This window comes from Vulpes vulpes, chromosome 2 (assembly GCF_048418805.1).
Source record: "Vulpes vulpes isolate BD-2025 chromosome 2, VulVul3, whole genome shotgun sequence".
Taxonomy (NCBI): domain Eukaryota; kingdom Metazoa; phylum Chordata; class Mammalia; order Carnivora; family Canidae; genus Vulpes; species Vulpes vulpes.
This window is the reverse complement of record NC_132781.1, coordinates 108,402,813-108,425,574: the sequence shown is the minus strand read 5'-3', so window position 1 is coordinate 108,425,574 and position 22,762 is coordinate 108,402,813. Positions and strand designations below refer to the sequence as shown.

The following is a 22,762-nucleotide window of genomic DNA, read 5'->3' as shown; positions in this document are numbered from 1 at the left end:
GAGGGCACAGTCCTCCCCCCAGGAGCCCCGGTCTTGTGGGCAGAGAGCTGCCAGGCCCTACGATGCCACAGGTCTCTGGCCTGGCACACAGGTGTCATCCTCAGGTTCTGTGACCCAGTCCCTTGTGTTCTCAGGGTCCCACTTCTGGGTCCTTCCTCATCCCAGGCCTCCTAGTGCTCTGCCCTTCCCCACCAGGGCACATTTTCCTGCATCGCAATTTCCTGCTCATCGTAGCCACCTAAGTGGGCTGCGTATCCACAGTGCCTGCACAGCTCGGCGGCCCGAGCAGGGGCTGTGGGGACCCTCTGGAGTCAGTAATGTCTAAAACACAGAGAGGACATCAAGAAAGCAGCTTCCCGAAGCAGTGAGCTCAGTGAGAGGCACGTGATGACAAAGATGTTTGATCTCTGAACCAAAGATGTCCCTGGCTGCCGAAAGGAAGGGCTTTGGGTTGCGAAGGCAGGGTCCCAGGCCTGGCTTGGCCGCCTCCCCATTCACCGTGTTCCCTCTCAGACTGCCAAGTCGTGGCTTCCTTTTCTCCCAACTGCGTAATCCTGTGGGCCTTTTGTGCTAAAGCTGCCACAGGGTCAGCAGCAGGGCTGGCCTGTTTTTCGTGCTCCACACAATATTCTCAAAAACCCGGTGGCATCAAACTGTCGCATCCCAAGTCACAAACTGATCCCGCCCCTTGTGCTTTCTTTTTCAACAGCTAAAGACTTCATCCGGAATCTGATGGAGAAAGATCCAAATAAAAGATACACCTGTGAACAAGCAGCTCGGCACCCATGGTAAGAGAGATCACCCACGGGGAAGACCGCACTATCTGATGCCTTCCCAGAGCAAACCTCCTCTCGGCCGTTCTCGGTTCTGGAATGATTGCATCTCATTCTGACCACTGGCTCTCATCCCATCCCCACAGCAGCACTGGAACTCTTCTGTTCCCTCGGCACACAGGCCTTTGAATGCACGGGTGACAAGTTCAGTGAGCAAAAGCTAGCTGAAGGTTTTTCATTTTACATGAAGTATTTTAGGATCGTTTTTACTGAAGGTGGTTCTCTAGGGAGGCATCAAGATTGGAGTTTCATTCCTTGAGCTTACTGTTCTATAAGTAAGTAAATTGATGTTATATATGTTTTTCTTTTTAAAATGCTTTTCAGGGTATCTGGGTGGCTCAGTCGGTTAAGTGTCCAACTCGGAATCTCAACTCAGGTCATGATCTCAAGCCCCCCAGTCTGGGCGTGGAGCCTACTCAAAAAAAAAAAAAAGAAAGAAAGAAAAAAAAGAAAGAAAGAAAATACTTTTCAAGTTAATGTGTCTTCAACCCCAGCAGCATTTATTAATGCTTGTGATGTTCCATGCCACGCTTTCAGCAGTGCTCTTGAGGCCACCTTTTTTCCTGTGACTTACTGGGTTTGAAACCAGCTTCATTATCAACTAGCTGTTACATTAGGTTTATACTTAACTTCTCTAAGCTTCAGTTTTCTTATCTTTATTTAAAATTTTTTTAAATATTTATTTATTTTAGAGGGAGCATGTGTGTGCAGGGGAGAGGAGAAAGAGAAACCCAAGCAGACTCCACACTGAACACGGAGCCCGGTGAGGGGCTTGATCTCATGACCCTGAGATCACAGCCTCAGCCAAAAATAAGACTCAGATGCTTAAATGACTGCACCACCCAGGCGCCCCCGATTTTCTTATCTTTAAAATGAGAACATCTGTAAGCTAGATGATACCTAGCTTACAGAGTTGATGTAAGAAATAATTGAGATCATGCCTATCAGGGGTTTAGCACAACGTCTGGAACATAGCAAACGTTTCGTTGGTTATTATCATTAAACCACTAGGAGCATCCATTTAGAAACAGACTGGGGATGGTAAAATGTATCGTATGATGACAACAAACACTTTGACTTCAGGAGAAATTCCCCTAAGAAGCAGTCTAGGAAACTGCCGCTTATGTGTTCTGCTGTCCCCTGTGGCATTTCCTCCATAGGGTCACATGCTGGTTTGTCTTCCAAAGGGGACCTGCTCAGGGAGTGTCACGACCTGGTTTCATAGTACAGATGGCCACTGATTTAACGATGTTTTTGACTACGATGATGCCAATGTGGTGCCGATTCAGTAGGAACCCTTCCAGTTTTGAATTTTGATCTTTTCTCAGGCTGGCTGTATTAGGGGAGATCTCCTCATGTGATGCCAGGCTCTGGCAGCCACAACGCCCTGTCAGCCGTATGATCATGATGGTCCATAACCAATACCCTGACAACTGTTCTATCTCTTGTACAGCCATTCTGTTCTTCACCTTCAGTGCAGTATTCAATAAATTTCATGAGCTGCTCAATACCTTAGTATAAAATAAGCTTTGTGTTAGGTGATTTTGCCCAACTGGAGGCTACTGTGAGTGTTCTGAGCACGTTTAGGGTAGATGAGCTAAGTTATGTTTGGCAGGTTTGGTGCATTAAGTGCATTTTCGCTGTATGATATTTTCAATTTATGATAGGTTTATTGGGACATAACCCCTATTGTAAGTTACGGAAGTTCTGTATTTTCATTTATGACAATATTTGTCACTTCTTTTTTTTTTTAAAGGTTTTATTTATTCATGAGAGACACAGAGAGAGAGAGGCAGAGACACAGGCAGAGGGAGAGGCTGGCTCCACACAGGGAGCCCGACATGGGACTCGATCCCAGGTCTCCAGGATCACACCCTGGGCTGAAGGCAGCACTAAAACTCTGAGTCACCGGGGCTGCCCGACATCTGTCACTTCTTGAGCACCAATTCTATTTCAGATCCTATTCTAATTGTGTTAAAATATTATCTTATGGTTTCTTTTTTTTTATGATGACCCAATAAGGTAGGCTTTATCTCTCCATTTCAGAAATAATAAAAAAATTGATTTAGAAATAAAAGGTAACTTAGCCTTAGCCAAGACTGCATAGCCTCTACCTAACGGTAAAGCCACAATCGTTTCCAGCCAGAACTGATTCCAAAATAAATGCTCTTGACCACCACCCTGTAAGGAGAAGTAAAAGAAGGACAGGAATAGTTGAAGGGGAGGGAAAGATACTTCCAAATATGGAGACAGGTTTGGTCGTTTATATTTTTAGTAAGTTTAAAATAAATGGTATTTTATTTTGTAATCAGTTACATTGGACAATAGGTCAAAGTGTGTGACGATAAAGTTAGTAAAGCTTTTCTTACTTTATCAACAATTAGCCCTCAGAGCTGTATGAGAACTTTGTCTTCTTCCAGTTTTATGGAAGTATGTAGTTGTCATATACTGTGTAAGTTTAAGGTATAGAGCATAATGACTTCACATAAGAATCTATTGCAAAATGATTACCGTACTAAGTGTAATGAACACCCATCCCCTTTTGTAGGTCCCCAAAACAATTTTTCCCCTGGGTTGAGACCTTTGAGGGATTTACTCTTTAGTAGTTTTCCAATAGATGCTGCAGTCGGCCTAACCATAGCCATCACATTGTACATTACGTCCCAGCCCATATTTATCTTGTACGAAAGAGACTTTTGGGATGATCTGATGGAGGAGGAAAGTGATTTCTAAAGAGGCGAAGCAATTTGCTTCTTTGGACCAGTTCACTAATCCAGCCTCACTCTGTGGAAGACAGGAAGGATGCCAGCCAAAACTTCGTCTCTCCTTCACCAGACATTTTTGAGAAACCAAAGAAGGGAGAGGTCGGTTTTGCTGAGGGGCCTGGCAGGGGACTTCCCAGAGGGCCTGCCGCAGGCTGTCCAGGGAGGGGAAGGGAGGGGAAGGGAGAGGGATGGGGTTCCGGGCAGAGCCAGCGGCCTGGGCCTTGATCAGGGCCTAAACTGCGCCTCTATCCCAGAGCCATGGTGCTCGGTATTCTTTTTTTTTTTATAAATTTATTTTTTATTGGTGTTCAATTTGCCAACATATAGAATAACACCCAGTGCTCATCCCGTCAGGTGCCCCCCTCTGTGCCCGTCACCCAGTCACCCCCACCCCCCGCCCTCCTCCCCTTCCACCACCCCTAGTTCGTTTCCCAGAGTTAGGAGTCTCTCATGTTCTGTCTCCCTTTCTGATATTTCCCACTCATTTTTTCTCCTTTCCCCTTTATTCCCTTTCACTATTATTTATATTCCCCAAGTGAATGAGACCATATAATGTTTGTCCTTCTCCGATTGACTAACTTCACTCAGCATAATACCCTCCAGTTCCATCCACGTTGAAGCAAATGGTGGGTATTTGTGGTTTCTAATGGCTGAGGAATATTCCATTGTATACATAGACCACATCTTCTTTATCCATTCATCTTTCGATGGACACCGAGGCTCCTTCCACAGTTTGGCTATTGTGGCCATTGCTGCTATAAACATCGGGGTGCAGGTGCAATGAAACGCCGGGACACCTGCGCTCAGTATTCCTGGAGGAGGAGTGGACAAAGGAGCAAGGCAGCAGAGAACTCGAAGGGAAGGCCCGACTAGCAGGGTTCTGGCACCTGCTCCAGCGTAGCCTCTAGGGCAGCGTGAGCTTTGAGTCCAGGTCCCAGATTCCCTTTGTTACTGCATGGACGAGCTCCTGAGCCCTGGGCTTCCTTGTGTCGAATGAACCAAGATCATAAATAACAGTCCATATCCCATGGGGCTTTTCAAGGGATTGAGTGAGACATTACATACAAATAAGAAGAAGACCTAGTACCGAACAAATCTCCAATCTATATGAGTTGCTGCTAATTTATTATCATACTAAAGCAATCTGTACTTTCCCCATCGGGCATTGGAGGCCCCTGAGAGGTTTTGAGCAGATGATCAGATTTGCATTTCTGAGAGCTCAACTGGCTGCAGGATGGAGGTTGGAGGAATTGCTGGCGCTGGGCCTAGGGAGGCTGACAGGGCAGTGCAGACTGGATGCCGGGCTGCAGCTGGCCCAGAGAAGGGTGGAGGGGGCCTGCCCGGAGCCACAGGGATGGAGCAGGATGGAGAGCAGGAAGGACATCCCAGGGCTGGGGAGCCACAGTTTGGGACAAGCAGGGTCTGAGCTTATTCCCAGGGTTCCAGTTGGAGGGACTGGGCAGGTGAGATGCCTCTACTGGGAGGTGCCACAGCCTGTGCTAGAGCAGGAGGGAGGGCCCAGGACCATCCACATGGAGAGCTTCAGGGACCCTTTGCTGAGTCCGGAGCCCAGGAAAGAGGTCGAGCTAGAGACAGATTTCAAGGTCACCGGCCCGGGTCACATCAGGATTTAGTAGCACGTGAGCTGCACAAATGGAGGCCTTTTTACTTCAGAGCTGGGTTTTTGCCAGCGCTTTATTATTTCTACCATGCATTTCAAAAGGCCCTGGAAGCCAAACATTAGAAAATGGTGAAAACGAATGCATTTGACTCAAATATCATTGAAATGCCCCACTGCCTGCATTTGTGATATCCTTGTTTCTCTTATGTCAAACTGCCTGGGCCAAGAGCACGGGTTCGACAGAGATCTAGCAGGAAGTGGAGTGATTACTCTGGTGAAGCTCAGCTTCTCAGCAGCACTGTTCTAGAAGCTGTGCTCTGGGCACATCGATTATATCCAGAGGACATCATCTCTTACTCTGCACTTGCTCCTCCAACTCAACCTGGAGCCTGGACGGCCTCAGGAAGCCACAGACCCCTTACTTTGGTCTCAAAACAGACTACTCCAGACAGGACAGGGCTCCTTTCAAAGCTGTCAATATGTGGGGAGCGCCTGGGTGGCTCGGTGGATTGAGGGTCTGCCTTCAGCTCAGATCATGATCTCAGAGTCTGCTTCTCCTTGTACTTCTGTACTCTTGCTCTCTTGCTCTCACTCTCAAATAAATAAATTATTTTTTTAAACTGTCCATATAGAGGACCATCAGCCCATCTTGCCAGATGTTTCCTGTGCCTCTCTCACTTGAGGCTTTGCCTTCTCATGGTGGTGCATGATAAGGAGCCAACAGCCTGCCCCCTGCCAGCCAAAGAGTAGGGTCCGGCAAGTGGCAGGCTGGGAGCCCATCCCTCTTACAGGGAAGCACCCTGATGAGGTTTGTTTGTCTGGTTCAGATTGCTCTGAACCTCAGTCTCTAGTTACCCTGACAAGGAAATCAACGTGATGATTCCCAGGCTTCCATGCTCCAGGCGACGACACTTGGCAGTGTGCCCACCTGGGGAGACATGGTGTATTGGCCAGGCTGGATGGCATCTGCAGCCCCCTCCTCAGTGTTCGCTAAGACCCCTCCCCTCTCCTGGGCTCCAGCCAGCCGAGCCACAGTTGACCACAGGAATCGGGAAGCAGCCCACTAGGAGTCTGGGAGACCCCGTCCTGGGGGTCACCCAGGCATCACCAAGCCTGTCTTGAGCAAGTGGCTAGGTAAATGCAAACTCAGAGCTGTGGAGATACAGCAGACTAAGTACAAAACAGCAGAAGGCAAGGAGAGAGGAGTTTGATGACTTGCGTGTGGAGAAGGAGGCAAGACCTCACAAAGTGCAGTCTCTGTGAATGCCATCTGTGTTGTTAGCAAGGGGTTAAGACAGGAAAGCAGATGGGCACCTGGCTGGCTCAGTTGGTAGAGTGTGCGACTCGATCTTGGGGTTGTGAGTTCAAGCCCCATGTTGGGTGTAAAGATTACTTAAAAAGGAAAAAAAAAAAAAAAGGAAAGCAAAGGACACAAGAATAGAACATGGGTGTCCATAGCTATTTGCATGTGTGTATATACGGATTTATAAGGAAATTCTGCCGTATCAGAGGCATTGCTCAATTCCTAGGACCATCAAGGCAAAACCAGAGTCCCTTCCAATCCTAACATCCTGCGCCACCAGTGTTGTTGATGAATAAGCTGAAGCTAGTAGCACCGAGCATCGCGAGTGTCCTACGTTGTCGTTGGAAACTCTCTGGCTCGTGAGCAGCAGCAGGCATTCCCAGGACAGTGCCCGTTTGAGGAAGATGGTGTGCTGTCATGGGCCAAGGGGGCCACATCTCCCCAAGGAGAGGGCCTCACGGGAGCCTCTGGGCCACGTCTGCCCTGCTGGGTCCTCCTCAGCCACAGCACTCCCCAGCACGGTGGGAAGTGAGCACGGAACATTCCTAAAATAATTGGAAGTTTGCATTTTCCTTGCATCTCAGCCCATGCTAACCCACAGAGAAGGGAGTCTCCCTGCCCCCCTCGCTGGGCTGTTTGCTTTGGAGCACGGCTCTGCCCTGCGGTGCTGCTCAGCCCAAGGAACCCACCCCAGACTTCTACCACTTGTGCCTGCTTGTTTCCAAGAAGGCGCTGGCCACCGATTAGTTGGAATTGGCCTTCTATTCTGAGGCTGTAGCTTTTTCAAACGGTGCAGGAGGAAACACTCAGATGAATTATCTAGAAGGAAAAGCCCAATGAAGATGTCTGCAGTCCCCTAACCTCATCCCCCTTGTTTCAAATGGATTTGCTCAGTATTCTATTTCATTAGTGTGTGTCTGGGGAAAGGGGGCGACTGACAGTTGTTGGAAATGGAAACCTGGTTCCCTTGAGTTAGTTTCTAAGTGTCCTCTTGACTAAGTATTTCCAGCCCTGCTGGAGGAAAGACCAGAGTCTATGGTGGGAGGGGCAGGGGTTGCTTTTAGCCGGGAATATCAGACTGCATTCCAAACGTAGGCCCAGCCTGGCACAGACTAAAAGTCCAGGTCATCAACCATGCTTTCAGTTCTCAAGTGAAGGGCTGGGTAGGTGGGGACATACTTTTTGCTCAGGGATGATTTCTTGTCTGAACAAGCCCTAAGCTTGTTCCCTTCATGTCCTGAAATGCTTGTGCATCGTAGTGTGAGGCGTCCAGGATGTTTTGGGAATACCTTCCAGCCAGAAAGGGCGGTCAGTGTTCCTGATATCTATCTGTCCCTTAACTTTCCAAGATGCAAAAAATTATTTTGGTATCAGGTACCGACCTAGAATCTAATAGTTGTTAAAAGAAAGGGAAGACATGGAAGGTTCTAAGTGCAAAAGAGAATGAGAGCAAACACAGCTTCCTCTGAAACTGGGGGGATGGAGGGGGGAAGGCCAGGTGGCTCAATGTAGCGGAGGGATGGTGTTGAGATTGAAAGGGATGTGTGGGTGAAGAATGAGCCGCGAAGGACCTCCAGGTGACCAATGGGACTGGAGATTGTGAGCCGAGAGAGAGGAGGGAAGTGTGAGATGGGCGTAGGGGGTATCTACCTATGATAAAGCTGAAGGAGGTAGGAAAATTGGACATCCACATGCAGAAGAATGAAACTAGACCACTCCCTTTCACCATACACAAAGATAAACTCAAAATGGATGAAAGATCTAAATGTGAGACAAGATTCCATCAAAATCCTAGAGGAGAACACAGGCAATACCCTTTGAACTTGGCCACAGCAACTTTTTGCAAGATACATCCACGAAGGCAAGAGAAACAAAAGCAAAAATCAATTATTGGGACTTCATCAAGATAAGAAGCTTCTGCACAGCAAAAGAAACAGTCAACAAAACTAAAAGACAACCTACAGAATGGGAGAAGATATTCCCAAATGACGTATCAGATAAAGGGCTAGTTTCCAAGATCTATAAAGAACTTATTGAACTCAACAGCAAAGAAACAAACAATCCAACCCTGAAATGGGCAAAAGACATGAAGAGAAATCTCACAGAGGAAGACACAGACATGGCCAACAAGCTCATGAGAAAATGCTCTGCATCACTTGCCATCAGGGAAATACAAATCAAAACCACAATGAGATACCACCTCACACCAGTGAGAATGGGGAAAATTAACAAGGCAGGAAATAAATGCTGGAGAGGATGTGGAGAAAAGGGAACCCTCTTGCACTGTTGGTGGGAATGTGAACTGGTGCAGCCACTCTGGAAAACTGTGTGGAGGTTCCTCAAAGAGTTAAAAATAGAACTGCCCTACGACCCAGCAATTGCACTGCTGGGGTTTACCCCAACGATACAGATGCAGTGAAATGCCAGGACACTGCACCCCGATGTTTCTAGCAACAATGTCCACAATAGCCAAACTGTGGAAGGAGCCTCGGTGTCCATCGAAAGATGAATGGATAAAGAAGCTGTGGTCTGTGTATACAATGGAATATTCCTCAGCCATTAGAAATGACAAATACCCACCATTTGCTTCGACGTGGATGGAACTGGAGGGTATGATGCTGAGTGAAATAAGTCAATCGGAAAAGGACAAACATTATGTGGTCTCATTCATTTGGGGAATATAAAAATTAGTGAAAGGGAATAAAGGGAAAGGAGAGAAGATGAGTGAAAATATCAGTGAGGGTGACAAAACATGAGAGACCCCCCCTAACTCTGGGAAATGAACAAGGGGTGGTGGAAGGGGAGGTGGGTGGGGGCTTGGAGTGACTGGGTGATGGGCACTGAGGGGGGCACTTGGCGGGATGAGCACTGAGTGTTACACTAAATGTTGGCAAATTGAACTCTAATAAAAAATTTTTTTAAAATATATGTGAAAAAAATGAAGGAGGAAACAATAGGACGAGGAGGGTAATTTGTAAGTAGTTTCTAAGGACAGAGGTGAAGAGCAAACCCACTTCTCCCCTGCCGACAGAAGGCTATAGAACAGACAGTAACTAATGCCCTGTGATATCAGGGACCCAGCAGAGTGCAGAGTGGATTTGGTCCTGGCAGTTCTGAGAATTTTCCAAGGAAATGCAAGGGAAGAAGATTTGCCAAGCAGGGGTGAGCTGAGGCTGGGCGCCTTCTCACTGAGCATAGAGGAGGTGAGGGGGCGCCAGGTGTGGGCGAGGAGAGAGCCGCAGAGCTTAGTTCTCCTAGATGGAGCCAGAAGGTTGCTCTGGGCCCCAGGGTGTGAGCAGGGCCATGGAGCAATGGGCAGAGAAGGCAGAGAGGAGCCTGAAGCAGGAGGAAGCTGGGAAGGTGGCCCGGGTAGGGATTTGGTGGTCAAACCAGGCAGGAAACACATGTGGGACCTCGGAGGGGAAGCGCTACTGGTAGAGAGCAGGTGGGGAGGGAGAGGGAAGGGAAACTGGGTTCAGGTGACCTTGTGGCTTCTGAGGTTGTAGGAATTGCAGGCAAAAGGAAAGAAGTGGGAACCAAGCAGAGAGGTCAACAAATTCCTGGGAGGGTGGCGAGTATAGAAGGGGACAGGAGGGCAGCCTGGTGGCTCAGCGGCTTAGTGCCGCCTTCAGCCCAGGGCTTGATCCTGGAGACTCGGGATCGAGTCCCGCATCGGGCTCCCTGCATGGAGCCTGCTTCTCCCTCTGCCTGTCTCTCTCTCTCTCTCTCTCTCTGTGTCTCTCACGAATAAATAAAATCTTAAAAAAAAGGGGGGGGGGACAGGACTTTGAGCATGGTGGTGGCCGGTTATGTATGTTCAGACAAGAGCCATGCAGCCTAGAAGGGCAAAGGCAAGCCACCCTCTTGGTAAACCTCCGGATGGGCACATGATGGAGGCTTTCCTGGAAAGCAGTAGGGAACCCAGGGTCTGGGCACCCCGCCTCCACCCCAGAAACTCTTTAAAAGAAGCATCTCTGCCTCTGTTTCAGGATCGCTGGTGACACCGCCCTCAACAAAAACATCCACGAGTCAGTCAGTGCCCAGATCCGCAAGAACTTCGCCAAGAGCAAGTGGAGAGTAAGTCTTGAGTCTTTATTCTTGAGATTTAATTAATCCGAGGTGAGCTGAAAACCCCTCCCATGACACTTGCCTGTGGTTGGAGCATTATTATTTCTAACAGTCACTGTCCCCCAGATCTGATGACAGTCCCCAGAACCTCACCCAGAAAATCTCGCTAATTTTAAAACCGATAATGATGAAGCCTCAGAGGGGGTGTCATGGTGTGGGAGGGGTAAAGTCCACGATTTAACATTCCCCCTCTGCAATTCAAAATAGCAATGGTTCATGTCTTTTGCCCATTTCATGATTGGATTGTTTGTTTCTTTGCTGTTGAGTTCGATAAGTTCTTTATAGATCTTGGAAACTAGCCCTTTATCTGATACGTCATTTGCAAATATCTTCTCCCATTCTGTAGGTTGTCTTTTAGTTTTGTTGACTGTTTCTTTTGCTGTGCAGAAGCTTCTTACCTTGATGAAGTCCCAACAATTCATTTTTGCTTTTGTTTCTCTTGCCTTCATGGATGTATCTTGCAAGAAGTTACTGTGGCCGAGTTCAAAAAGGGTGTTGCCTGTGTTCTCCTCTAGAATTTTGATGGAATCTTGTCTCACATTTAGATCTTTCATCCATTTTGAGTTTATCTTTGTGTATGGTGTAAGAGAACGGTCTAGTTTCATTCTTCGGCATGTGGATGTCCAATTTTCCCAGCACCATTTATTGAAGAGACTGTCTTTCTTCCAGTGGATAGTCTTTCCTCCTTTGTCGAATATTAGTTGACCATAAAGTTGAGGGTCCACTTCTGGAGTCTCTGTTCTGTTCCATTGATCTATGTGTCAGTTTTTGTGCCAGTACCACACTGTCTTGAAAAAAAAAAAATAGCAATAGTGGCAGCTCTTACTCAGAGGCTGTTTCTTAGGAACATAATTCCTGTTGTCTGCCTTTCTTTTGCTAGAACTTTGATTAGTTGACTTCTGTTAAAGCGATATGAAAGGGGTGGCGGGGGGCACCCAGGGAAACCCTGTTTAGGAGAGTCTAAACCCTAGGTTCTAATCTGTGCATAAGTTAAGAGCTGGCTGTGTTGCCAGGAGACACTGCACAGAAACAAAATTAATTCCACAGACCTACAATCAGCACACTCGCACCAATAGCAGGAAAATAAAAACTACTGAAAACATCATCAAAAAGTACCATTTAGGATATGGTCTTTTTACAATATGCCTTTGATTCTAAAAGGCACTTCTCTTAAGTGACGGAGAGAATTGGTTTACATTTATTCTAGATGTTCACTAGGTCAGAAGAGAAGAGTATCTGTTTAAATCTCCAGAATACATCTCCGTGGGGGGAGGAGGCGCCTGGACACAAAATACCTGTCATTTTGGAAGAAGGGGCAAGATGAGCATCCCCTCTAAGGGATTGTGTGAGAAGGCTCTGAGAAGTCTGAAATGCTCCAGGTAACAGGAGAAATGACAGGACACGACTCTGAGTCTTTTCTAAATTGGCCAGACTGTGTTGTCTGATTCTCCCCCTTCTTAAATTTCAGCAAGCATTTAATGCCACGGCCGTCGTGAGGCATATGAGGAAGCTCCATCTCGGCAGCAGCCTGGACAGTTCAAATGCAAGTGTTTCCAGCAGCCTCAGCTTGGCCAGCCAAAAAGATTGTGCGTATGTAGCAAGGACTGAACTTTTCGACTGGCATTTCAGGCCCCGCTAGGGTGGGGAGGCGGGAGCCCACGTCTGCGAGCACCCCGTGTTTGGTACTTCATGTCGTGTAACGTCCCTGCCAACCCTGGGACATTGTTTAATTTGAAAGAATCTCTGCTAGACGTTTAATTATTGGATATTCACACAATAGTGGGCCTCATTATTCCCATTTTTAGATGAGAAATCTGTGGCTCCGGGCCCGGCCTGGCCATGTCTGTCTGGACAAAAGCCCAGACACTTTCCTATCTGTCTCCTTCCCCTGAGGTTTGCTCCTCACCATGTGTCCTTCTTAGGGGTTGAGGAAGCGATGGCGGAGGCTCATGACAGCCTGATCTCAATGGGTTTTAATATCTGGCTTTTTTGATGAGGATGGTGATCACTGGGGCTGAAGCAGATGACGTGCATTGGCTGTGGAGTCCGAATAATAGTAAGAATATTAGACGGTCCCTCATCTTTGCGTGGACTGTTAGGTCTTTGAGGGCACACTCACACTCACACTTACTTTTCCCTCCCCCACTCCCCACCACTCCCTAGTATATTTATCTTAATCCCACATTAGGCCGCCTCAGTGGCTCTTGTCCACTTCAGAGCAGTTGCTTTGATGGTCCCATTGGCCCTCATCTCCTTGATCATTGAGGTGTTTGGTCTCACACTGGGCATCACATTTCATCCTATTACCCTCGGAAAAGGTAACCAGTAGTCCCTGTCTAAATAGCCTTCCTGTCTCATCCAGGAATGTGAGCCCTTAAATTTTCCCAAGAAATCTCCATGAGCATCCCCTGGCCCAACTGTGCCCTGTGGTACACCCACGTATATTGGATCTCCCTATGTGGGGCCTCCCAAGGTCACAGGCAAATGCACTACCAGGCCGAGCTGTAGGGGCTTCATCCCACATCAGGATTTTCTGATGCCAACACATGCCCTTGGGGAGCATGGCAGTGCAGCCTATGAGGGCTTTTTCTAGGCCAGGACTGTTGGAACAGGAGGAACAGGGGATTTCCCACTGCAGTCGCTCTGTGTCACAGACACTTCTTAGCCAGGAGTACAGACCACACACCACACGGGGGTCAGGAGGGGGATCATATTCTTTCTTTATTCTTCACATCTCTATTCATGGAGCTGTTGTGACAGCAGTTCTTATAACGACAGTATGTATTCAACACCGAGCCTGAAGCCTAGTACGTAGTAAGTGGCACCTGGTTCTGTTAGGGTGGCTAAACCATGTCATCTTTGGGTACAAAGCAGTTATGATCATATTATGAGAATGGGAGGGAAGAGTTGAGTCTAAGAGGAAAGCATTTTAAGGACCCATTGCAAACATTTTCCTACAGGTAGGAAAAAATTTAGAGTCAAGTGTATAAAAGTTTACCACCACTCCCCCAACCCTGCTCCAAACCCAAAAGGGGAAAGGGGAAGCAAACGTTATCTTCTGAAGCCTTGACCCTGCACCCCTGTATCTGCTGTCCCCCTGCAGGTCTGGCACCCTCGACGCTCTGTAGTCTTGTTTCTTCTTCCTCGGGGGTCTCTGGAGTGGGGTCGGAGCGGAGACCGAGGCCCACCACTGTGACCACAGTGCACTCTGGAAGCAAGTGACTGGCTCTGGAGGCAGGGCCAGGGCAGGGGGCCCCCAGCACCACCTGCCCCTCCAGAGTGATCCCACCTTGCATGGTGCGCCTTCCTGCACAGGACTGGAAGACAGAAGTTTTTTATGGCCATATTTTATACTGCAATTCTGAAGTGTTCATTTCTCACAAACTGTACTGACTCAAGGGAGCTGATGCGTAATAGGATCTGGTGCTGTACATACGAATCTTGCAAAAGCTCTGCAGGAACGGACCTCCCTCGTCCTCTCCCCCAAGCCCTGTCACTTCTGCTCTTCTCGGTATGGGTAACCGTCTATGTTGTATTTTTTCATTAATGACAAAAAACAAAAACAAAAAACAACCAAGGTTTCAACTGGATTATTTAAGTATTGGTAAATATTGCGCATTAGGGTTTTATTTTTTACCTTTTGAGAAATAACGCCCTTCCGATCTAGACTTAGTCACATGATCTGTATCTTTGGCTTGTCAGTAGTAGAGTTTTATGTTAACCTTTAAGAGATGTTTTGTTTTTCTTTCTTCTCTCCCCCAACCAAGGGGAATGTAAAGGTATTTTTTAAAATTCTAATAAGAGGATCGAGAATCTGTCTCCAAGGCGAAGAGTGCACTTTACTTCTATTTGTCCTCCTTCTCTCTCCTTCCCTGGAGGAGCAGCCCTCTAAGAAAACAACTCCCCGGTTCCTCGGGGCTGTCTCATGTCCAGGGCCCGCCTTGGGAAGGAACCTGCAGAAAACCTTTGCCGGCACCCACCCCCTCCAGCAGCCCCCTGGCCACCTGGAGACCCCAGGGGCCTTCTCCCACCAGTGGTCAGAAATAAAGGAGCCTGCTGCCCCGAGACGAAGGCTAACCTAAGGAGGCTTTACCTGCTGTGAAGGAGATGCCCAGCAAAGATTTAAGAGCCTGCCTTCCAGAAGGAACCAGCCACCAGTGTGTCCGAAGGGAATGCCCCGCACAGCTCCTGTTTCTCACGAGGGTGACACAGAAAGCTCGGCTCTCAGCTATGCAGTTTTGAAGTTAACCTCTCTGTTTTTTAAAAATGCATTTCTAATCTTAACACTTAAAATGGCCTCCACCTCACAGAAGTCGTTTCTGCAGATTTTTACCCTGTTCCTCTATGAGTGTTACTACCAAGGCGAGGCGAGCGGCAGGGGCCTGGGGAGAGAGTCCGTTGACCTGGGGTGGGAGGGAGAGGTGGCCTGCCGAGCACGCGGGACAACCGGCCCCCATGGTGAGGGCCAGAGCCGGCCTCCGCCAGGCCCCGCCAGCCCTGGGAGCCTCCTTCTGACCAGGGCAATCTGAAAACCAAAGACCTGTGAGGGTGGTGTCACAAAAGGGCCCGGTTTGCCTGGGACTGAAGAATTTCTTGGGGTGTAGGACTCTCATTGCTAAAACTGGCACTGTCCTGGGCGAACATTGTGCGTCCATGTGGTGTGTAGATGTGTGGGTGGGAAACCCAAGGCAAACCACCTCTGGGGGGTAGGAGGCTTCAGGGATGCTCCCTTGCAGAGGCATGCAGGTGGCTCCAAATGCTAGCTTTGCAAAAGCCCTCCCTCGGCCCTCCTGTCCACGCAACACCAGGAGTCTGCATTTTGCACCGTCAGCCTCAGGCTGGCCACCTGTCCCTGTGACCCAACAACTTTACAGGCAGAAGAAAATGGCATGGAGATTCTAAAGAGCATCTGAGAAAGCTGACGTCTCAATCCGGGGGCTTTGTTAGGGTGTTGCTTACTAACAGGTGCAATGGAACATTCATGTTTCTGTAGTATCAGAAAACAAGCCATCAGCTGTTACAGGGGCTGGTAATTTGCCCAAATGTGGTCCCTATCACGTGTGCGTGAATAGTTGTCAAAGTAGTTGTTTGCCCTGTGAGCTAGATGCAGCCAGGTGCATTGGGAGAGCACCCTAGAAGCCAGAGTCACTGACGGGTGACTACATTATTCCCTAGAGCTGATATTTGGGGTCCATGTTCCAATCCATTAGTTTGAAAGTATGTCTCATGGGACAAGTGCAGAACAGGTCAAAGATGAGCCATGTTGCAAGCGTCCCCTCTGGGGTCTGATCAGCCCTTGGCCATGCTGGGCCTGTAACGCTCCAGGTCTCGACAACACGTGCGAGGAGATGGTGACTGCTTTCAGGCCAAACGTCGACTGTGTTGAACTTGACATCAGGCAAATCCATACCGTTTTAAAGTCACCAGACTTCAGTCATTTCCTATTGTTTTAGGAAAAGGAGAAAGAACTCTTGCTCTTTGAGAGAGCCTCTGTGGCAAAAGGATCGAGGTTCTCTTCAACCACATTTGGTATAATTTATGCTTTATTATCACATCACATGGCAAGAGAACCCAGAATGTGCCTTCTGTTGAGACCTGCTGAGGGGGGGCAGCCAGGCCCCAGGACCCTCGCCGATGTCAGATCCCACCAGTAGTAGCTGAGCATCTCCTATGTGCCCCCAGCCTCCACTCCCTGTGGAAGCCAGTGTGTGGCCGAGGCTCAGGGACGGCCACCGGCCCCCTCGTGGGCTTCCTTTCGACCCCAAGCTCCTCACTGGTCTCCTAAGCCTCTCAAAGCAAGTAGATGATTTTTTTCACTTGAACATGACCTGTTGAAATTGTGTTCTCAAATGGTCTCTCCCTCAGCTGCCTATCCCTCATTTCCCACTTTGCACCTCCTCGGTGAGGCCGTGGGCAAAGCGAGCACTGAAGCAAGCAGAGTGTGAGCCCTCACACGGGCCCCCCCAGAGCAGCAGCTGATCACTCCTAACCAGGGTACCCCGGAGTCTGGAGCACTCACTGCTGTCCCTCGGCGAGCACTCTGGGGCCTGGGGTATTGCACTGGGATGGGGTGTAGGCAGCCGGAGCCGAGAGGGGCAGAGAGTCCCGATGGGAAGTACACATGAGCACGGAAAACTCTTAAAAAAGGAGAAGATGCCCAGATAGATAGGGCAGCATGTGGCCCCTGGAGCGGGCAGGTGTCCCCATCTCCCACTGCCTCTGACCCCATGAGAGAACAGCAAGGATAACATCCCCATTCGTGTCTACTTTTTAAAGAAAAGAGCTATGCAGAAAGCATGCCAGAAAAAATTAAGAAGCTGCCAGGGCTTAGCGCTCTTGACTATGGCAATGGTTCCGGTCGCTTCTGAAATCTCAGCTGGGGAGTGGGGAGCAGCTTCACCTCCCTGCACGGGAGCCTGTGGCCTTCGAGAGGGTCCCTTTCTCCAACCAGCTGCTAGCGTCATGTTCAGGGAACTCAGCAGGCTGGGGCTGAACAGGCAAGGCTCCGGCACTTAGGAAGCAAGGGCCATCTGATGACAGGGATCATCATGTCGTGACCCCCAGACTCAGTTTACCTGCCCGGCACTCACCTCATCCTGTTCGTTTATCTACCTTGGCGTCCAACACATCCCAGATGGGCTGTGGGTTGGAGAGAGGAACTCCCCTTCAGGATGAAGGTCAGGAACACGAGGGACCAGCCCCCCACCCCTGAAAGGGAGTTGAGCCTCTCTCTCTCTCTCTCTCTCTCTCTCTCTCTCTCTCGAGGAGTGACAGCTTCATCTGATGACCCCAGGGGATGTGACATTTTAAGAGCAATCTTAAACAGCAAAGACCATATCCAGCAGAGATAACTCAGTACTTGAGCCTCGGCCTGCACTGATTCTCGCCCTGGAGCAGCCACACGGGAACCAGGGCGCCGGGGCTGAGGACAGAGAGCTGGGGTGACTGCTGTGCTTCCCCCGGCAACGCTCCCCAACCCTGCGTGGCTCCCAAGGTCTCCTTCTGATGCGTGAAAGGAAAGCAAGGGCCGGCAGAGGGCAGCTCCTCCCATTTTGCAAACAGAAATAAGATGTACTGCTTCCCAGGGTCACGCGCTCGCTTCTGGCGAATGAAACGAAGGGCCTCTGTTTCAACCAGCGCCCGAGCCCGTTGCATGTTCTCCTGAGACCGTCAACTACGTCCACGTTCTCTCTGCCCAGACTCGGCAACGTTTGCCTTTTCCTTAAAACACATTCCAGACCAAACACTGTTCGGTTTGTTCCAAACAGCCACAACGACAACGAAAGATGTGTATACCTGTATGTGACCCACCACTTTTTTGGGGTGTGGGGGGGCGGGGGGCACCTGGCCCTAGGTTGGGGCTGAAAGTGTCCCTGACATTTGCAAACCAGCGTTCCAGCCCTTTGGTTTTCGGAATGGAAAGTGTTGAGATAGAAAAGGTGAACTGGACAGAGTCCTACACTTGGGGGGGGTGGTATTTCCTGAAGACACCGAGGAACCCAGTCTGCAGCTGAGCCGGCTGCGGAGGCCAGCAGGTGGGGAGGAGAAAGGAAGGCCGAGGGCCGCCCCCCTTCCCCCCTGCACCCTCCTCGCGGCCCAGCGTGTCAGGCTCTGCAGCCCGGCCCCACTGTGAAGTCGCCCCCCTGCCACCTGCTGCCCGAGCCGCCGTCCGCTTCTGGCTCTGGGGGGCCGGGGGCTCCGCTTCTGCAAACCCGAAGGCCGTGCATTTGGCAGCCAACCCCGCAGCATGCGGCTGCCAGGTCTGGTTTCGTGGACAAAGCAAAGTGTGGAATGGCTTCTCGGTGTCCGTATCTCTACACCAAAGGGACGAGCTGTCGCGTTCACCCCGTGTCCTGTGGCTGCTTCTGCATTTGCCGTATCTATTTTTAACCTTTTGGTCCCCGGGGGAACTTCTCATACAGTGATTTTCGTCTTCTGATTACTTACTGAATTATTTTACTTAGAGGTGATTTTATTTTCTTATGGACAGGAAAAAAACAAAAACAACACAAAGAAAACGAGAGGAGTGTTTGAGGCTTCAGTCGTAGAGATAAGTCATCACCGGGGACTCCAAAGCCCCAAACACTCAATAAATTACTCCTCAAAGGAAAACCTTAATCTGGACAGAGCGAGATTGCCAGGCGCTCGAGCCAGCCTTGCATTTCGGGGCCTGGGGGCTGGGGCTGGGCTGGCAGCCGGGCTTTCCTGGGAGAAAAAGAAGGAACAGGAGCATCGCTCACTGGGACATGGGTCATACACACAGAAGCCTGCCACCCCTGTTCCCAGGCCCTTGCATCGGAGTGTGTGACATGCCGGCCAATGACAGCAGAGAGGCCGCAGAGCATCTTTGTTTCCAAAGATGGGCGGCATGTTTCAGAGAACACTTAGTGCCACTTTTGGGTTGGACGGCATGAAAAGGCACGTTCTGTCCAGAAAAAAAAATTGGAACAATTTCTCAATTGGCCTTAGTCACTTCTCAGAGCCCTCCCAGCAGCAAGTGAGCATGTTTTCCAAAAGCTTACAACCGGCGAATCCAGGAATGTCCCCGCGTCTATTATTATGAGGCTTGTGATTGGTTCAATTGTCCCATAAAAACACGTTTGTCCCAAAGAAGGGAAACTGTGCATTTATTCCATGCATGTAACAAACTCTGCAAGAAGTTTAACCCACATAGGTTTGCGGCACTGCAAAATTGTTCATGGGCCTATGTAGCAAATGATTCTCTGCCTTGACAATCATGTACACATATCAAGATTTCTATCATAATGATAATGAGATTGATGACTTCTTGTTTTCCTCCAATAAAGACAATTAATCACCTTCAGGGGTATGCGGTTTGTTTCCTCCATCAAGAGCGGGACTGGGGGTGGGAGGTGGTTCCAACAACTCTCTCCTCCTCTTTCCAAAGTGGATTTGAAGTCAGGGAGTTTGAACCGATTCCCTGGAAATTCATCAGGTTCCCTAAAATATTTCCTGTCACCTGCCCGATGAGCCCAAAGTGCCAGGAGAGGGAGAGGTGGGCGCATCTTGGCTTTGGGGCAGGTACGAGGTGCCCCCAGTCTACCACCCTGCCCAACAGGAGAGCTCCCTTCATGAATTGCTCATTTCGAGGAACCCCTTGCTAAGTAGGGTGAGCAGGCTCCCGCCCACACCCGTCGGTTTGCACCCCACAGCTATGGAGTTCTCCAGGCCCAAAGGAAGATTGGTTCTGCACAGAAGGCTGCCTGTTATCTTTCCTTCTCTTGGGGGGGTGGGAGACAAGCATTTCACAGGTCATCAAATATATTGTGGGGAGTAGGTCAGATGACCAGACGACTCCCCCAATCCAAACAGTAAGTGGCCGTTTGCAGAGGGAAGTAAACCGCAAGTGTGTTAGAAAAACCACAGAATCGACGCTGTCCCATGCAGCCAGTATCAGATGAAACCTGCACAGGCCTTTGTGGGAATAAAGGGCGCCCCGGAGAAATCTGGTGCACGCCGACTGATTTCTGGTCTTTTCGGAGTTCCTTACGGCTTCTCTTAGCCCAGACCCTAATTATGACATATAGCAAGCAAACATCACTGGGTGGGTTCACAGGTGACACTGTTAATGGAAATTTTATGGAACAAAAGAACTTTGGTAACCTAACCTCTTTTGAAAACCCTTTACAAGGATCTAGTAAAGATAGGACCCACCAAGCATGATGGAAAATGTAGCCCAAGCAGATGCACTGAAGCATGAAACACGCCCTGGTGGAAAGCTGGTGTTTATTGATGCCTTGGCTTGTGCCTGGCTTCTGGCACACTGACCAGCCCAGCCCCTCTTGCCCTTCCTACATTTACCCAGCCTCCCTGTGGCTCTGGGGCACTGAAATTCACCCCAAGTATCCTGTATTTTCCAGATATCACCTGGTCTGACACATTCTCTTGTATCTATCATCCGTCATGATGCACTTAGGGGCTGACAGTCTAAGAAGTAGACTTTTTCTGGATTGTCCATCTAGAAAAGAGCCGTGCCTGATAACAGCAGGCACAGAGCTTGACGGCAAAAGGGGATGCAAACCGTGTCCACCCAAAATCCTCCCGGCCCTACCCCCCTCACCCCCATAGGAGGACAACTATAGCAAACTATTCCATGGAGAGAGTTTCTGAAAACAGAATGTTCACACACCTGCCGAGCCATTGGGCTGGGCTAGCCGTGGTCTCCGGGTGTGCGCGTACTTGGCTATGCCAGAGAAAGATGGAGGGAGGGACGCTGTCAACCTGTGCTGAGCCCCCAGAGCATGGCCTTTCCAAAGAGCACCCCTGTTCCATGAGCTCTTCATAACGAGAGAGCGTCACGTATGCACACACACGTGCTCTTGGACCCCTTGCAGGGGGGCTTCCGGTTGAGGGAGTGCGTAGTGGGGGCCGATCCCAGTCTGCATTCTCCAGGCCAGGCCTTGCACCCTGGCTCGGGGGGGATAGGGTCCTGGTCTCTCCACTCGATCCACACAAAGGTGCCACCCAGGGGCCAGCGGGCTTGCACGTGCCCGGAGGACCATGGAGCATCAGACTGAGCGGTGGGACAACCAGAACTTGGAGCAGGCATTCGAGGCTGGAGAGGGCAGCCAGTGGAGAGCACAGGCTCCGGGGGAGCTCCCCAGGGGTGGGAGAGGAGGGGAGGAGCGTGAGCCTTCGAGGCCATCCCTGAGGGCGGGTAACACATGAGGGTAACACATGACAGCACTTTACAGACACCAAGTCGGCCTCAGGGCTGTAGGAAACTGTGGGAGCCTGCTTGGCCGCACGCCAGGGGCCCAGGGAGAGTTTATCTTTCCTTTAGGTCCTTTGGCAGCAGAGAAATTAGATCCCAGGGCCTGTGGAACCCACAAACCCTCCTTCACCCATCCCCCCACCGAGTCCCACCCTGGCCCTTCACATGGACCCTGTGATAAGCTTTCATTCATTCATTCAACATCTTCTGGGCACCTACTATAATCGAGAGTTTTCACGCATCCTGCAAAAACAACGACAATAAGGTAAATCTGCCACGGACACGCCCCTCAGAGGCTGCAGGAGAAAGGGACTTGCAGGAGGGGCCTGGAAGCAAGGGTAGAGTTGGAGGACAAGAAGCGAGTAGTGGCAGTGCGAGCAAGGACGTGGGTGCAGACGCAACAGCACGAATCTCCCAGGGCAAGAGGGGGGTAGGCAGGCCGGGGGAACCTTGGCGTTAGCAGCACCCACAAGAATAGTGATGATGACATCATGTGCAGACCAGTCACTGACTTCTAGATACCATGTAAGGGGCCCCCCCCCACCCCATCCAGCATCTTGTTTACCCATCAGCCTGATGGGAAGGTGGCTTCAGCTGGGACTGATACCAAGGCCACTGTGCCACCGGGCCTCGCGTGATTTTGTCCAGGTCACTGGAGTCAGAAGCATGAAATCTGGACTTTATGTAGTCGGTGCGCGGGGACCACTGATGATTCCTGAATTGAGGGTTGTTGCAATCAAATCAGTTAACTCTTCAGAACACCACTGTTCCGGGGGTCCAGTCCACATCTCCAAGGGACATTCATCTTCCTTAGTAGCTCAGCCCGGGGTTAGGTGTGACCCAAGAATGAGGACCCACGGGGAGGGCAGAGGCATCCCTCTGCCAGCACCCCACTTGTTCTCTGCTGTTCTGTTGTCCCATTTCTCAAGGAGAAATGCCACAGAAGCTGGATTTGATCTAGAATCAGAGATGCAGACAATAATCATAACACGGCTGGATTTATTTTTTTATTTTTATTTTTTATTTTTTTTGCAATCAGTCTCTTCTCTTGCTCGGATTCGTATCTCCGGAAAGTTCCATCCGTGCACACAGTTTCACATCTCACATGCAGACTTCCCTGTCATCTATTCCCCTGCAGATCATCTTCAAAGCCGCTGATTTATTTTCAAGAAAGTGTCTCAGATCTCTTGTTTTCTTCCAGCCTCCCCTGAGAGGAACTGGATTTAGCATGAGCTCATCCACCTAATATGTTTCCATCAGCGAGGGGACTCTTTCCAGAATGACAGTGGGCCAGGAAAATGCAGCTCATGGCCAATTTATTAACCCTTTCCCTCTTGCCCACCTCTCGGCCCCTTCCTCCCTCCGCCAACATTTCGC

General features: G+C 49.7%; 1 protein-coding gene across 3 annotated transcripts in view; it reads left to right on the top strand.

Annotated features, from left to right (window-relative positions):
- The window catches only part of CAMK1D (calcium/calmodulin dependent protein kinase ID), a 433,570-nt gene extending 414,096 nt beyond the window's left edge, over positions 1 to 19,474 (top strand). The window contains exons 8-12 of one of the 3 annotated variants that reach the window (XR_011999959.1): positions 710 to 788; positions 10,512 to 10,599; positions 12,119 to 12,236; positions 13,754 to 14,161; positions 17,416 to 19,474. Coding sequence is in view for 2 of the 3 variants with exons in the window: in XM_072749523.1 (XP_072605624.1) it covers positions 710 to 788; positions 10,512 to 10,599; positions 12,119 to 12,236; positions 13,754 to 13,872 (404 nt within the window). In the remaining variant the exon portion in view is untranslated. Of the gene's footprint in view, positions 1 to 709; positions 789 to 10,511; positions 10,600 to 12,118; positions 12,241 to 13,753 lie in introns of all 3 variants that reach the window. The other 2 variants (XM_072749523.1, XM_072749524.1) reach the window with 2 other exon arrangements.
- Positions 19,475 to 22,762: the final 3,288 nt, after the last annotated feature.